At 56.8% G+C, this 15,974-nt stretch overlaps 1 protein-coding gene across 2 annotated transcripts in view; it reads right to left on the reverse strand.

Moving 5' to 3' along the window:
• The window catches only part of RXRA (retinoid X receptor alpha), an 88,371-nt gene that overhangs the window by 18,330 nt on the left and 54,067 nt on the right, over positions 1 to 15,974 (reverse strand). Inside the window, exons 1-4 of one of the 2 annotated variants that reach the window (XM_057409166.1) lie at positions 13,326 to 13,348; positions 10,273 to 10,538; positions 6,391 to 6,541; positions 5,272 to 5,451 (exon numbers count right to left, since the gene is read on the reverse strand). In XM_057409166.1, the coding sequence (XP_057265149.1) occupies positions 5,272 to 5,451; positions 6,391 to 6,541; positions 10,273 to 10,482 (541 nt within the window). In that variant the 5' untranslated portion in view covers positions 10,483 to 10,538; positions 13,326 to 13,348. Of the gene's footprint in view, positions 1 to 5,271; positions 5,452 to 6,390; positions 6,542 to 10,272; positions 10,539 to 13,325; positions 13,349 to 15,974 lie in introns of those variants that run through there. The other variant, XM_057409165.1, reaches the window with a different exon arrangement.

Raw genomic sequence — 15,974 nt, forward strand, 5'->3', positions numbered from 1 at the left:
TCCTACAGCAAAAGTTCTTTCCTAGGCCTGGGCTCCTGCAGAGAAACCCGATTCTGCCACCTGCCCACTAATCAGGTGTTAAACCCTGTCAAGTGCTTGCTGTCTTTAACACGCGGTCACAGATGCCACATGGGCACTGGCAGCGGGTTCCCCACACCGGCCACTGCCCGGCCATGCTCAGCACCGGCTTTTGTGCCAGAGGAATGTTAAGAAGAGCAGAAAGAGGCCCAAAGGGACAGGATTTTCACACGACCCTCCGTGGGTAGCAGCATCCCAGGCTTGTTTGTTTGCTGGGAGAGACATGGAGGCACTGACGGCTCCTCATTACCACTTACTATTAATACAGACATGTGTTTGTTTCCGAGATGAAAATCCATCCATCCATCCAGGAACAATAGCGTGATGACTGGCTTGGGGCTTGCTTCTTTCCATGGAGAAGGATAATTCACTCCCACCAAAATTGGACTAAATGGGGTTTTCTCTGGGGGACAGGCCCAGCATCTGGAGCCCCTGGGCAAGGGGAGCCCAGCACCAATGCTCAGCTCGGTCCTTGGGGATGAACAGAAGATGCACTTTCTGGCCTTGGTTCTCCCATTCTTCTTAGCACACTCTGATCTTCTCCCGCCTTCATCCCTTTTGCTCCTTGCCATTTCCCAGCAAATGTAGAGTCCCCAGAGCAAACAGGGATAACGATGCTTTCCAGACCACTCCAACTGGATGCATTTTGGGCACATGCCCCAGCATCACTAGGGCTCTGGTGATCTCCAAGCCCCAAACCTGCTCAGTCTTTCCTGAGCCTGCAGGTGGGTGCTGGCTGGAGAGTTTTGGGGATTTCTGTTTCACTACTGGTAGGATTTATTTGGCTCTGCTGCCTTTTATGAAGCTACATCTTTGCTGGGCATCACCAGCATTTTGAAGCGCTTATGCCCAAGGTACCTGCTCATGTTGGAAATGCTATCCAGCCAAGGAAACCAATCCAGCGTTTCCTCTTTCTGCTGCTACAAACAACCTCAAAAGCTGAGACACAAGAAACCAGTGGTGTTTTCTCCAACATTTTCAATTAAATGCTCACTCCACTCTCCAAGCCAGACCCTGCAAAGCTGAAGCAAACAGCAGCATTGCTAAAACAACGAGAGAAAACCACAAACCAAACCCTTCCCTCAACCCAAGAGTACCCTTAAAAACAAAGAACAAGCCCAGCATCATTTAACCAGCTGATTTAAAGACAGCACTTTAAAAGGATATAAGAAACAAGCTCATTAAGCTGAAAGACATTTTCCATTCTGAAATTATTACTAAAAATAGCTGTGTTCCTGACCTCTGCCCCTTCACCAGGGCACAGCCACTTGCCTGCTTTTACATTCACTCGGACAGAGGGTTGGAGACCTGAATTCCTGCCCTTTCTCCCCAGGCTGCTCTCCTGTTGGTCCCCAGAGATGTGGTGGGGGCCGGGATGGCTCCAGCGCCGGGGTGCAGGGGGATGCCCAGCCAGGGCAGGGGATCAGGAACAGCTCAGGGGCTGCTGTGCTGGTGCAGGAGCTGAGCTCAAGTCACTCCAGGTTAAACCAGGGGGAACCTTTGGACCCTCTGGACTTGGTGATGTATTAGAGCAGCTCTGAGCCGCAGCCTGGAGTCACTCCCTGTGATGCTGCAAGTCAATCCCCTTCTAGGTTAAATCCCTCAGCCTGACAAGAGGGGGAAAACCAACCCACAAACACAGGGGAAGAATTAGCGCAGGCTGTGAAGTTTAATGAGGTCTTGAGAGATCAGGCAAGCAACCGGACAGATGTCCTGGATCCTCAGAGCACAGCTCTGGATCATGTCGCAGCAGCTGACGGAGGCAAGCTGCAGCCACGCTGTAGCCAGCCCACCATTACAGTATCTGTGCCTGGATTTAGGAATGATGCTGGGTGCGAGTTACTCAGCCCGAGCCGCAGCACCAACCAGGGCAGGATGGCCTGGTCTGCAGATGGGCTCCAAGCCGAGCTGCTCACGTCCGGAGGCAGCACCGGGGCAGGGAGAGGCAGGAGATGGAGCAGGGCTGGTTCCCAACTCCGCTCCCTGCAAGCAGTCCAGGGGCGGCCGGCGGGAGCATGGGAAAGGCTCCTCACTGGTATTTCCTGCTCAGCGCAATCCCGATCCCGATCCCAATCCCGCGGCGCTGCCAGCAGCAGAGGGGCCAGGACTTCATCACACGACAGTGATGCACTGCAGCACGAGCCTGTGGGGTGGGGAGTCTCCAGTGACTCCCTTCACCCCTGAAGTAACCCCCGCCAATGGCACTGCATGCAAGTGCCTTCATCCCCAGACCCTCAGTGCTCACTCCCACCTCTTCACAAGACCTCTGCCTCCCTAACTCCAAGGCAGAGTCCACATTTTCCCTTCAAATTACAATGCTGCTGATACACAGACACCTTAGACCTCAACGAGGAACAGATCAAGCAGAGTTACGCTTCTGGATTCAAACGGCCACCCCCACAGTAATAATCCCTGCTTTAGTCAAGATCCCTGATGGTAATCTTAATTTTGTTGGCTATCTGGTATTTAGTGGGAGACAGAGAACAAACCCCAAAGCCTCACACAGCTGGCAGTAATTCATAGAGGAAAAAGTTCCCAGTTGCTTGTTTATTACCGCTGCAAACCCTCAGAGTCCAGAAGGCTCATTCACCGTGAACACAGTGCCAGGATCTATCTTAGATTCTCTGAATGGGGAGCAGCAAGAAGAGGTGTACACAGCAGAAGGAACCTTCTGCTCCCGCAGACTTTCACCCCCTCAAGCTGAGCCTCACAGCCCTGAACCAACCCCTCCTCCATCCATCCTTCCTTCCTTCCTTTAAATCAACCTCTTGGCTATGCAAGAAGCCCTTTCCTTTCACCCCTCTGGCACAAGTTTTGCGTATGCACCCCTCAGCCCTCATCCTCCCAGCATCACTCTGCAGGTCTGCTCACCACCAGGCAGGGTGCCTTTAGCAGCTATTCTCTCATCAGAGCTACAGTCCTTGGTTCAGAGGGTTTTACTGTACTTCCATGACACACAAATACCTTTGGGCTACAAGAGAGATGCTTCCCCAGCAGAAATCTTCTGTGCTTTTATGCAGCAATAAATTAGGTCTCCAGAGAAAGATAATTTTGGGGGAAATGAGGCCTATTATCCTGGTTCTGTTACTTAAAAGATGCAACAAGTTTACACTAGAGGATAAGAAGCCAGCTATGTTGCGAGCATACAGGCAAAAGGAATTAGCAATACAGGATTTAGCCCAAAACTGTTCAAACCGAGGTGATGGGGAGGCAGCGGGACTGGTGCAAGGACAAGGCTCCTGCCTGCCAAAGGATGGATGCAATGGGAAGGATGTTCTGGGTTTGGCAAATCAGGTGGCTGTCATGTGTGAAACTCAAGAGCTGCCCAAACCCAAAGCTCAGCGAGATCCAGCTTCTCACTGTCAGATCTGGGATAACACTGGGACATCTCCAAACCTGCCCCGAGTTTTTCGGTTTATAACAAGCAAAAGGTTTCTCTGAGGACTGGGAGAGTCATTCCAGCCTTCCCTACACAGGGATCATACCCCAAACATCTGCTCACTGCCGATGCCCTGGCTTCCTGCCCTTCCCTGAGCTGGCCCCAGCAGTGCCAGTGTCAGATCCGCCAGCACTGCCCGAGTCCGGAGGATCCCATCTGTCACACTTCTAAATAATTGCCTGATGGTTATGAATTCATTTGGTATTCATTGTGATAACGTTAATCAAGATGAATTAATCGAGTCCTCACGCTGTATGCACTCCCTGGGGAATTCCACCACCATGGAGGAATTAATTAATGGACCTGTAACATCAGTGGTGCTGCCCATGCAATCACCACCTGCAGCAGGCATGAAGCAGGACCCGATCACCAGTGTCAGTGCAGGCTGCAGGGTTAAAGCGTTACTGATGGTGTTCCCTTCTCACTACTGCGGGGTTGGTTCCCTTCCCAGCTAGCTCTGGAGTCTCTTCCCTATGGATGCTGGCTGAGGCATTCTAGGGGTCTGAAAGGAAAGCAGGTCTCCAGCTTCCAGTGCAAGGCTCCGGATGCAATGCCAGGGCAATGGGATGCTCCACAATGCTCCACTCTCCAAACCACAGGAGACTTCTTGGCTTCATTTTAGCCACCCGAGTCTCCCATGGCTGGAGATCAGCCTTTCCTCCTCCTGACGCACACATCCCATGGGATCCTGCGTGCTCCATGCTCTGCCCATCTGCGGAGCAGCCAGGGCAGTGCCACCTCCTGCACACGGAGGATTATTCCTGCACTGCCCCTCTCATCTTCAGCGGCATTTCCTGAATGTCTCCACCTCAGACCGGAGGTCTGGAGCTCCAGGAAGCTCCGCTCCCGAGCACCAAAGGGTTAAGCTCTGCAGGGCCACGGAGGAGCCCTGGGTGCCCCAACTCCAAAGCGATGCAATCCCCCCGCACCTCGAGCCCAGACGGCTTTGACAGCTGAAGACTCTGCTCACGGTGGGTCCTTAGGTGACCCCAGCGCGGCCGGGCTGCGCAGCACTCAGCTGCAGCTCCAGCACTGCCCTGCTTAATTAATGCTCCAGACAGGACTAAGTGCTCTTCAAAGAGAGCCGGCTGGAGCGATGCTGCAACCAGGGTGACTGGGCAGAGGGACGGGTTTATCGCCAGGCAGGGAGGCAAGTGTGGCTCTGGAGATGTAAGGGGAGAAGGCAGCAGAGAACTGAGCAGCACCACGGGGTCAATTCTCACATCACGTCTGGTAAAAGCCTGCTCTGCCAGCAGCTTAAAACAGATGCAGTCAGCATTTAAAAAGAGCATTTGAAAGAGGCACTGCCAGGGAGCTTGAGAGCCTGCATTTAAATTCCAGTGGGGGGAGAGAGATCTTTTGTGAGACTGAATTTCCTTCTTCTTCCCAATGAGAAAACAACAGCAGCATTGGTGCTGATGGGAACAGGGCTGAGGCGGAGCAGCCAGTGCTCAGTGTGGGTGCCCAAGCAGCAGACCCTGAGGAGGAGGATGGTGCTCAGTAACCCATGAGTTAAACCTGGTCTTTGTCTCGCCAGTGCCCAGCTGGGGACCATCCTGGGGCTTGGCACTGGTTTGGAGCCCAAAAGAGACCTCGGCTGTGGCGCAAAGGCAAAATGCAAACCCCGGCACAAGCAGCCCTCCGCAAGGCTCACGCAGCTCTGGTGCACGTGATGCTGCCCACAGGAGCACCCTGGCGAAGGAAAGGTACCCGCAGCACCCCTGGGAGCCCGCGGCAGGCTCCCCCTGCCTCACCTTCTCGCTTCATGCCCATGGCAAGACACTTCTGGTAGCGGCAGTACTGGCAGCGGTTGCGCTGGCGCTTGTCGATCAGGCAGTCCTTGTTGTCGCGGCACGTGTAGGTCAGGTCCTTCCGCACCGTGCGCTTGAAGAAGCCTTTGCAGCCCTCGCAGCTGTAAACCCCGTAATGCTTTCCTGTGGGGGGAGAATCGGGTTAGGGGGACTCAAGACACAAGAGGATCTTTGTTCACCATGAGAACAAGCAACCATTGCAATAATCTCCACAGGGAGGTGGTGGACAAGATGCTGGGACATCCAGTCTAGGTGATGCTTTGCCTAGAAAGGATGGACCAGAATCCTTGAGGTCCCTTCCAAGACGGTATTCGATGATTCTGTGACTCACTGAGTGTCCCCCCTTTGCTCCCCCTGGCCACAAAGACCATCAACAATTCCCAGGGCCATGTCTGTGGGAAGCAGGGGTTTCTTGGAGCTGTGAATTAAAAAGCAGTGACTTCCATAAACCAGGATGCCCTCCACGGGCTACCACCAGCCTTATACCCAGGGAAAGCCCTTGTCATTTCTTAGCCATACATCAGGGGTGAGCATGCAGTGAAACTGGGGACCCCCCCCCGATCCCCTGTGACCCACATGGACTCCCCACACCAGACACATGCCCCAGCCCACTCTGCAGCACAGAACCGCCCTCTGCTTGAAGCCTCAGAGCCAGACAGGGGCGGGAGGTGTCCCTAAGGGCCTCACAAACAAGGCAACCAGAGCAATTCTGGAGCAGAAAGCTTTTGAAACAGCATGAGAATAAAGGGAATTAGCACATCTTTATCTCCCTGGAGTGCAGACACTCCATGTGAAGCACATCTCTCTATCTGGTGAGATGTGACAGTGCCATTGCGGATCAAAGGATGGGTACAGAGAGGGACGCTCACTGCTGCCTTGTCTTCAGACAAGGGCTGTGCTGCTTGGGGATGAGGGTGTAACACCCTCAGCAGAGACCCCTATGGGGGCACGGGCAGCTCCTCTCCCGATGGCCTGTGTGCAGGGAGCTGTGCAAGCCCTCGCCAGGCTCCCCAGGGCACCCACACACCGCTGTGACCCCCCCGGGGCAGGCACTGGCCTCACCTGAAGATCTGTCCCCACAGATGGCACATATGTGCTTGGTGAAGGAGGCCATCGTTCCTGAGGGATGTGCTGGCACTTTGAGGACTCCGTTGAGCCCCAGGGGGGGCTTAATGTCTTCTGTGCTGCTGACGGAGTTCATGGGCGAGTTGAGCTGTCAAGGCAGAATCACAGTGCTCAGCGGGGAGCTGGGGACACGGATGTGGGGCTGAGCAGCCCCACAGCTGGGCTGGCTGTACGCTCAGACAGGGGCAGGGGACACGCTTCCAGTGGGGACATGATTTGCAGTGATGGTTTGTGGGAGAGCTGCTGGCTGGGAGCAAGCACTTGCATGGATGATGAAGGCCAGGACACGCGCGCTTTAGCTCTGCGATTTATAGATATCCTTTTTGCATTATCCCTCCAAAGGAAACCTTCACAGCAAATAAATAGATCCCAGATGCAACAGGGCCTGGCTTTCCAGAGCTGCCTTGGGTGGGACGCTCCCCTGCAACCTCCAGCCTTGCAGCAGCCTCACTGCACACCTCCGCTACCCTCCCCAGTGAGATGGGTCTCCAGTGGCTGGTGAAGAAAGCAGGGAACCGGCTGGAAGCTGAGTGCTGCCATGGCCCCATGGTGCTGGGACTGAGCAGCGGATGCCTGGGCTGATTCCCACATTGCCCTCTGCAGTTTTCCCCCCCCTCCATGTACCAAGAGAAACTCAGATGTGGGCCAGACACAGGGACAGCGGGCTGGGGGGAGCCGGGCTCAGGCAGCTCTGGACGCAGCACAGGCGGGAGGCTGCGGCTGCCCTCCCAGGCACACAGCCTCCATCCCTGCCAGCTGCTAAATCCAGGTTGGATACGCAGGATTTGTGCCTTGGTTTGTTGTGCTTCTCCACCCTCACAGACACACTCAGCAACTGCACTTGTCACACGTTAATGCAGGGAAATCCCAGGGCTCGTGATCCATCAATTAGAGCCACACAGCCGCTGCTCTGGCTGTGAAGGCTCCAGGCTGGTGGGGAGGGCTTAGGAGGAGGATGACTAATAACCATGGAACAGAGCAAGGAAAACCCACCCCGGAGAAATGCGACGGATCTGCCTCCCCCTCCTGCCTGCCTGTGCCAGCGGAGGAACCAAAGGCAGTGGGACCCGGTGCCACCCCGGATACGCTCCTAGGGTTTAGCTGCTGCTTGGTTACCCTGTGAGAGACTGGGCAGGGGAGGGATGAGTGGGCCCCAGGCAGGAGCACTCGTTGGGGTCTGTGGGCCCCCAGGCACGAAGCCTCTCTCTGAGCTACCCTGCAAGCTGCTGGCTCTGCTGTACCACATCCCTCCAGCTCCGGGAATTCCTCCCAGGGCACTTTTGGAGCCATTTCGTCATTGCCTGAATTTCTTTACTATGAGGGTGGTGGGACACTGGCACAGAGCAGCCGTGGCTGCCCCATCCCTGGCAGTGCTCAAGGCCAGGTTGGACACAGGGCTTGGAGCAAGCTGCTCCAGTGTAAGGTGTCCCTACCCATGGCAGGGGTTGGAGCTGGGTGAGCTCTAAGGTCCCTTCCAACCCAAACCATTCCGTGCTCCTGCGATTCTATGCTGATGATAATAAACCTTTCCTCACCACAGAGCTCACGGAGCCAACCACGGCAGCCCCAAGAGCCCCTGGGGGGCACAGTGTGCAGAACCACAACGGGGCAAGGGGGGGGGGGGTCACCCACCCTCCTCAGCCCCACACCCAGCAGGAGCCGGGGCTGGAGCTGAGTCAGCCCGGGCTGGGCTGCAGGAAATCACGGGTTCCTCTGCCCGCGCCGGCCGGGCACCACGTGCCGGGGGTTCCCACCGCGCCCGGCGCCCGCGCTGCCTCCACGGCCCGGCTCAGAGCGGAGCCCCCGGCGCCTCTCCCTCCCCTCCGCACCACAGACCCGGGCTGTCCCTGCCGGCTCTGCTCCACCCCCGCACCCGCCCCCGGTCCCCCGGGCACCCTCACAAAGCCCTGAGCAAAGGCAGCGCGGCTCTGGAAAAGCCCAATCCTGATCTGCTCCCGCTCACCCGAGCCGCTGCCAGCGATGCCTGGGGCGGCTGCGAGCGCGTGGGCAGGGCCCTCCCCCCAGCCCCTGCGGAAAATCCTGATTTTTCCCGTTTTTCCAGAATCTGTAGACAAGAGGGCTTCAAAATGTGTTAAATCCCAGTAAAGCGCTGGGTCCGCCCCCACAGCGCGGCTGAGACCTTGCTCTCCACTGCAAACTGCCCCTGCTTTCACCAGCTCCTGCCCCAGACGCTTTACCCCAGCTGCGTCCCAGCATCCCTGCGTGCTGGGATCCCATGGCAGGACCCCTGCCTCACGCCCTGATACTGGGGCTGCATTTGGAAACCTGGGAAGTTGCACAGTGCAGTGGGAGGGCGCCGGGAGCGGTTTGAGCATCCTCTGGACACTGGTACCCAGGGCTGCTGGCTCCTCACCCTGGAGGAGCCACATGGGACAGGGATAACACCCAGCATTCCACACCCCTGTCCACCCCAGCTGCTGCAGGAGCAGGGGTGGGGGGACCACCACCCCTTGCACGCCCTGTGCCCTTCTGCTCCGCTGGCTCTCCGGAGGTGATGAGGCATGGCCTGATGGCAAGTGGCATCTGCCATCTGATTCAAAGCACCTTCCATCAGTGCCATCCCCGTGCAGCCATGGGGGCCTCTCGCCTCATTACACCGCTGCAGTGGTGGGGGGGCTGCGTTCCCCCCTGAGCATCAGCCCCACTGCCTGCCTGCACCAGCCTCATCCTCCCAGGTAGGTGTCTCTGCCTGCTGCAGGGATGGGACAGGGACCTAATTGCCCAGACAGGGAACAGATGGTGGGAACCACTAGGCTGGAGACCTCTTCGCTGTCACCTCCAGGAAAACCGCTTAAGACAAGCCCTGAACGAAGGCTCCTGCCCGGCGCCGATGGAGCCGCCGTGGTGCCAGCTCACCCCCAGCACCACGTTCTCAATTCCCCTTTTCTGCCCTGCTTTTTCAGTTCCCCCGGCTCGCCGCTCCCTATAGCCACTGCAATTGATGCAGGGGGTGCATCACCCCTTCCCCATTTCCACCCCAGCTTACGGCTCATCCCCGTGTTGCTTCACATCCCCCTTCCCACTCCTTCCCCACCGTTTTGGTGCTCTCGGTGCTAATTTTGCTCCAGCCGCCCGTTCCCAGGAGCTGTTTCAGTTCCCCCTTCCCCTGGCCAAGGGACGCAGGCGGCACATCCACCCCATGCACCTCCTGCCTTGGGATTGGGACCAGCAGACCCGTTATCTCTGGGAATGAATCCAGTAGTTAAAAATAAAGGTGCCGGCAGGTGCCTGCTGGGGCCGGGAATGACTAACCCGCATCCAGGGGCAGGTGGAGGCCAATTCCTTAATCTGCCCTTTCACTGAACACCACGGCACCAGCAGCAGGTGGCAGGGGCCAGCCCTATCATGCTATTTTTAAACAGAGCTTATCGCTCCAGGCTTGGAGGGGTTTTACCTCATCTCCAGCCAGTGAACATCATCCCTTGCCCTCGAGGAGAGCCCCTCGGTTTGCACCATGGGGACTGTGGGCTTCCCAAGGGAGGGACAGGGCAGTGAGAAGCATTGGGGTGGCTCCGGGTCCATCCAGAGCTTCAGGGTTCCCAGAGGCAGTCACTGCTCCCCTGTCACCCCCAGCCTGCGGACAAGCAGGGCAGGACTGGAGGGTACAAGCAATGGGAGGTGATGTACGGCCATACACCGGCTGTGTTGGTCCCTTGTAGCCCACCCAGGCCACTGCAGCATCCTGCTAGCCGAGGCTTGCAGCAGGGACGGCAGAGCCCGTTCTGGATCAGGAACCCCATAGAGGTGGCTTCTCCCGGCTAAACAGGCAGCTGCAACATTCCCACCACCGCCCCTTACCTGTGGGCTGCTGGTGCCGAATCCCAGGCTGGGGGTGGACGGGACGGACATCGAGTGCGGGCCCATGGGGGAGCTGATGACGGAGAACGGAGGTCCCATGCCATTGATGGGTGAGCTCAGGGTGCTGATGGGTGAGTGGAGCTGGCCCGGGGAGCCCAGCGAGGAGCCAATGCCTGGCCCGATGGACGGGTGCAGGGATGGGGTGGCCATGGGCCCCCGGCTTGTGGGAGAGTTCAGGGATGTGGAATTGACTTGGTTGGAGAAATCTGTAGGAGAGGAAAGAGAGAAGCGGGGTTGAGTCTCCCATCCAGGACAGGACAGTCCCCAGTCTGACTGCATCGCTGCAGCAAGCCCTGAGCAGAGTCCCCCCCTCCCTGCCCTGCCATGGGGCTGCTCTGAACCTGCCCTCGAAATTCCCAGTGCACCTTTCACAACCACCTTCCGCTGGAGGACCCTCACAGGCACGAGGGCAGGCGCTGAGGGCACCTCCACCCCGAGACCTATCAGGATGCCTGTCTCCATCCTACTCATCACCCGCTGCACCCAGCTTTAAACCCTGCCCCGAAGGCAGCACCCCTGCTGCGGCTGGTGCCCGGGATCAACCCACCAGTGCTCCCCACGCTGCAGGATAACTCGGATCTACGCCAGCAGCACGGCGGGGCTGCACACGCGGCAGCACCCGCACGCGGCAGCGGTGCGGAGGGCGGTCTGTCAGGGACAGCGTGTTTGTGCATTGCACGAGCTGTGTTTGTGCATTGCACGAGCTGTGTCTGTGCATTGCACGAGCTGTGTTTGTGCATTGCACGAGCTGTGTCTGTGCATTGCACGAGCTGTGTTTGTGCATTGCACGAGCTGTGTTTGTGCACCCAGGGCAGGAGCGTGCGGGGGGAACCCTGCGTGCGCCGCACGGAGCTTCCCTGCAGGCAGCAGCGCGGGGCTGTGCCTGCCCCTGTGGCCCCGCGTCCCGGGGGAGCAGGAGGAGGAGGGCGGGAAGGGGCGGTTAAAAATAGCCTCCAGCTCTCCCGAGAGGAGCCACGGAGCCGCTCCTGGCACATTTCCTCCCCATCCTGTCACGCCGCTTGCAAAACAATCCGCAGCGAGGAAGGGGCTGGCTGCGAGCGGAGCTGCCGGAAGGCGCCGGGGGCCCCGCGGCATCGCCCTGCTCACCCCAGCACCCCCGGCACTGCCCCGGCTCGCACCAGCAAAGGGGGGCCCAGGGAGCGGGAGGCACCGGCACAGCCGCTTGCCCAGGAGCTGCTCATGGGGTCCCGGAGCCACGGCTTTTGGCTCCAGGCGCCGAAGTTGACTGAAGCTTGGGAAGCGGTGCCTGCAGTCACCTGCACGGGGCCAGCTCTATCCCCAGGATTTTGGAGCAATTAGCTCCAAATTAGCAAGCCCAGCCCCAGCAATCTGCCCAGAGATCACTGATCCCAGCAGGAAACCCCATCACGAGAAAGCAAAGGTCCAGCACAGCAGTGATGCTCCTCTCCAAAGCCATGGGGCCAGCTTCTCCAAAGCCATCCCAGCATCGCAGTGAGCCAGCACCACGGGCCTTGGCATGTGTCTCCATGGCAGAGGTGAACATCCCCATCCCTGGGGATTGGCCTCGCCTCGGCTCCCGCAGGATGTCGACATAAAACAACCGCCTGCCACCACGCCACCCGCAGCTGACTGACGTGCAGTGGCACAGCAGTAACCTGGGATATTCCTCAAGGCTTTGGGATCTGCTCCTGGGGTTTAGCACAGCGGGATTGGGCTCCTTGGCTCTCTGCTTTGGGTGCCTTTAAATGGCTGGGATGGGTGCTACAACGTGCTCCAGCCAGCTGGGATGTGGCCTGTGGGAATGGGGTCCCTGCCAGCACTTCTCTGAAGGACCCCCAGAAACTCTCACTAGCCAAGGGGACGGACGGACGGACGGACGGATGGATGGATGGATGGATGGATGGATGGATGGATGGATGGATGGATGGACACCTTCCAAGGACACATTGGATCCCCTGGCCAGGGGAAACAGGCATTTGACCTGCCGGCAAAGGGAAGGCAGCAAAGCACAGTCCTTCCTTTAAAAGATCCTGAATAAGGCAGGAGAGGTCACAGGCAGGTTACTGGCGACCGGCCCGTGCCTACTCAAGCACATCTGAAAGCAAAGCCACGTGCAGGGCCGGCACCTCTCCTGAAACACCCATCCCCGGGTACCAAAACACCCATCTCCTGGGTACCAAAATACCCATCTCCTGGGTACCAAAACACACATCTCCTGGGTACCAAAATACCCATCTCCTGGGTACCAAAATAACCATCTCCTGGGTACCAAAATACCCATCTCCTGGGTACCAAAACACACATCTCCTGGGTACCAAAATACCCATCCCTGGGTACCAAAACACCCATCTCCTGGCTACCAAAATACCCATCTCCTGGCTACCAAAATACCCATCCCTGGGTAGCAAAACACCCATCTCCTGGGTACCAAAATACCCATCCCTGGGTAGCAAAATACCCATCTCCTGGCTACCAAAATACCCATCTCCTGGGTACCAAAACACCCATCTCCTGGGTACCAAAATATCCATCGCCTGGGTACCAAAATACCCATCTCCTGGCTACCAACATACCCATCCCTGGGTAGCAAAACACTCATCTCCTGGGTACCAAAATACCCATCCCTGGGTAGCAAAACACCCATCTCCTGGGTACCAAAATACCCATCTCCTGGTACCAAAACACACATCTCCTGGCTACCAAAATATCCATCTCCTGGCTACCAAACTACCCATCTCCTGGTTACCAACGTACCCATCCCTGGGTACCAAAACACCCATCCCCTGGGTACCAAAAATGCCCATCTCCTGGGTCCCGCAACACTCATCCCTTGGGACCGTGGGAGCTCCCAGTCCCAGGCACTCTGCACCTCCCCTCACCCATCCTGTTTACACTTCCCACAGACACAGTCCCGGCACCCAGCGAGGAACTGGGTGTGAGGTAGGGCTGGTCTGGAGCAAACAGCTCAGGCAGCAGCAAGAGCCAGGGAAGGAGGCGAGAGCAGCACTAACCCTGTGCTGCACAGGCCCGTCGGGGAGAAGCGTGTGCAGGCACGGACACATCTGGGTGTGTTCTCACCCAACCCTTGGCCAACCGCTCTGAAACCTGAACCAGACCTGAACTCCTTCAGAGCACCGTGACGCAAAGCCCGGTTCAAAGCAACCCCTTGGACACAGGGATGTTTGCACTCCTCATCCAAACGCTTCCTCCTCCGCAGCCCAAATTGCACAGCGATTCCCACTGCTGTGCGAGGAGCAGCAAAGGGAAACGTTCACCTTCAAATAACTGCAAATAGGGAAAAAGATTCGGGTCTTTTTTTCCAGGGGAAAATCAAGATTCCGCCTGAGGCAACTCTGCACAGACACTTCCAGTGCCTGGAACGCTCCAGTGGGAAGATGCATATGGGAAAAATAATGACTTGAGGCGGAGAGATGGGGATCAGAGCTGGACATCAGCCATAGAATCAGAGAATCATAGAACAGTTTCGAAGGGACCTTAAAGCTCATCCAGTCCCAACCCCCTGCCACAGGCAGGGACACCTTCCACTAGAGCAGGTTGCTCCAAGCCCTGTCCAACCTGGCCAGCCAAGTCCACAGTCCTCACTCATCACAAGCATCCCTGAAGACCTTGAATGCTAAGAAGCACTAGAAAACGATGAATTACAAAAGGAAAGAAGCCTCAATTGATGGAATAACCCCATAGAAACAAACAACCCCCAAACTGATGGATACCGCTCACACTGCTGCAGATGGGAGGTATTTTGCTGAGCACGTCTGCAGCTCAAGCAGTGCGAGACTGTCCGTGTCGGGGGGTTGTGACTATCTCCTGACCAAAATAAACTCTGTGCCTGTTTCTAAAAACAAAACCCTTCTCCAAGCATTTCCCCTCGTGTCACACCCATAAATTGCAGCTATTTTCTCTGTGTCCTTTGTTTAAACACAACGACCTCTATATATCTTGTGCGATGCCCCACGGCAGTTGGGCGATGGCAACGAGAGCTCCTCAGCAGCTCAGGAACTCGCAGTGGAGCTCTTTTTCCTTTCTCTAAACTACGAACCCATGAGCCACAGAATCTGGGGGGGGATTTTTCCCAAAAAGCACGGCATTTTGGCCTGGGCCTCATGATCCATGTGCAGTGATGAAGCGTGTTCCACAGCAGGGAACCCGCCTCAGCTGAATACACCGCACGGAGACTGGAGCCACCGGGTTTGGATCTGGTCTCAAGATAAGGAGCCTAGTCCTGTTTTTCTGGCATGGTGCTCATTGCTGCCCTGCCTCCTTGCAGATCCCTGTCTCTGCAAGCTCCCCTTTGGAGCCATCATCCAGTGGGGAAACTGAGGTACAGAGAGAGCAATACCCTGACAACACAACAGCCCCGTCAACAGACACAGAGCAAGCAGGGCTCAGGCTTCTGTGACCTTCACCAAGGTCACACAGGAAATCGGAGCCAAAGCTGGGAATAGATCCCGGCTATTGCAAGACCCAGGCAGCATCTCAACTGCTGGCTCAACCTTACTCGTATTTTCCCCCTCTCCTGCCTCCTGACAGACAGAGTTCTTGTGCTATTATTAATTCTCAGTAAGGGAAGAAAATGTCTTCATAAAACTTTAGTCCCCATCCTCATCCGGCTGCCACTCACCCAGTGCAGACAAGCACCCAATGGCCCTGAGCAGCTTCATTGCTCTTTTCCATCCCCTTGGCATTCCTGGGGCAGAAAGCTCCAGTTTGGACCAGCAGACACCCACGTCTGGATCACAGAATCACAGGATGGGAACCTTAAAGCTGACTCGGCAGCATTATCATGGGCTGTGATTTACCATTTCTAGACCACAAAATGTCCCGGGGCAGAAACAAACAACAGCGCAGAGGTGCTTTTTTCCCAGGATAGCTCATTTGTACCAGAATAAACTGTACCAGCATAAGCTCTCCCCAGCATAATCTTCATTTACGTGTAAGAGGCTTTGCCAGTAAAGCTCCAGTGACCTCGCTCTGCTGGAAAACCTTTCCTCACACAGCCAGGAGTTTGCTGGGCAGCTCCTGGGAGAGGGGAACGTCAACAAAACACATCTCCGGGCACACAGACTGCAGGAGCCGCGCTCCTCTGCAGGCGAGGAGGGTCACGGACCCAGACACAACCCCACAGCCCGTCCGAGTGGGACCAGAGGGGCTGCAGGGACCCTGTGGCTGCAGGGACCCCATGGCTACAGGGGGTGTAGGGCCCGACACCAGCCAGGCTTTGGAAAGCTGCGCTCTCACCCCTGTTTCCGCTTCCCCCCCAGCACCTCTTCCTCCCTAATCAGAAAGCAGATCAATTCTGAGTATTAAACAGCAGGAAATGCTAAATTTGGGTGGCCGCTCCCTTCCTTCAGCAGCCTCGTGCTCGGACTGTGCAGCTGAGATCAGGCTTTTGGCAACGTCCTTCTCCTCCTCCTGCGCTGCCAAGTGTCACTTTGGTGCTGACCACGTTCAAAACTGACACCCAAATGCACGGGAATCTGCGTGGAGAAGCTGCACGCTCAGAGCTGAGAGCACTGAGAGCACCGAGAGCTGCTCCATCGGTGCCCCTGCGGGTGGTGCACCCCAAAACAAACCTGGCAATCAAAACCACACTGTCCATTTGCTCCCATTCCTCAAAAGTGGTGCAGAAATCTCTTCCAAGG

This window comes from Pezoporus wallicus, unplaced genomic scaffold (assembly GCF_028554395.1).
Source record: "Pezoporus wallicus isolate ANWC-B61680 ecotype Strahan unplaced genomic scaffold, APGP_CSIRO_Pwel_v1 contig_8341, whole genome shotgun sequence".
NCBI lineage: Eukaryota > Metazoa > Chordata > Aves > Psittaciformes > Psittacidae > Pezoporus > Pezoporus wallicus.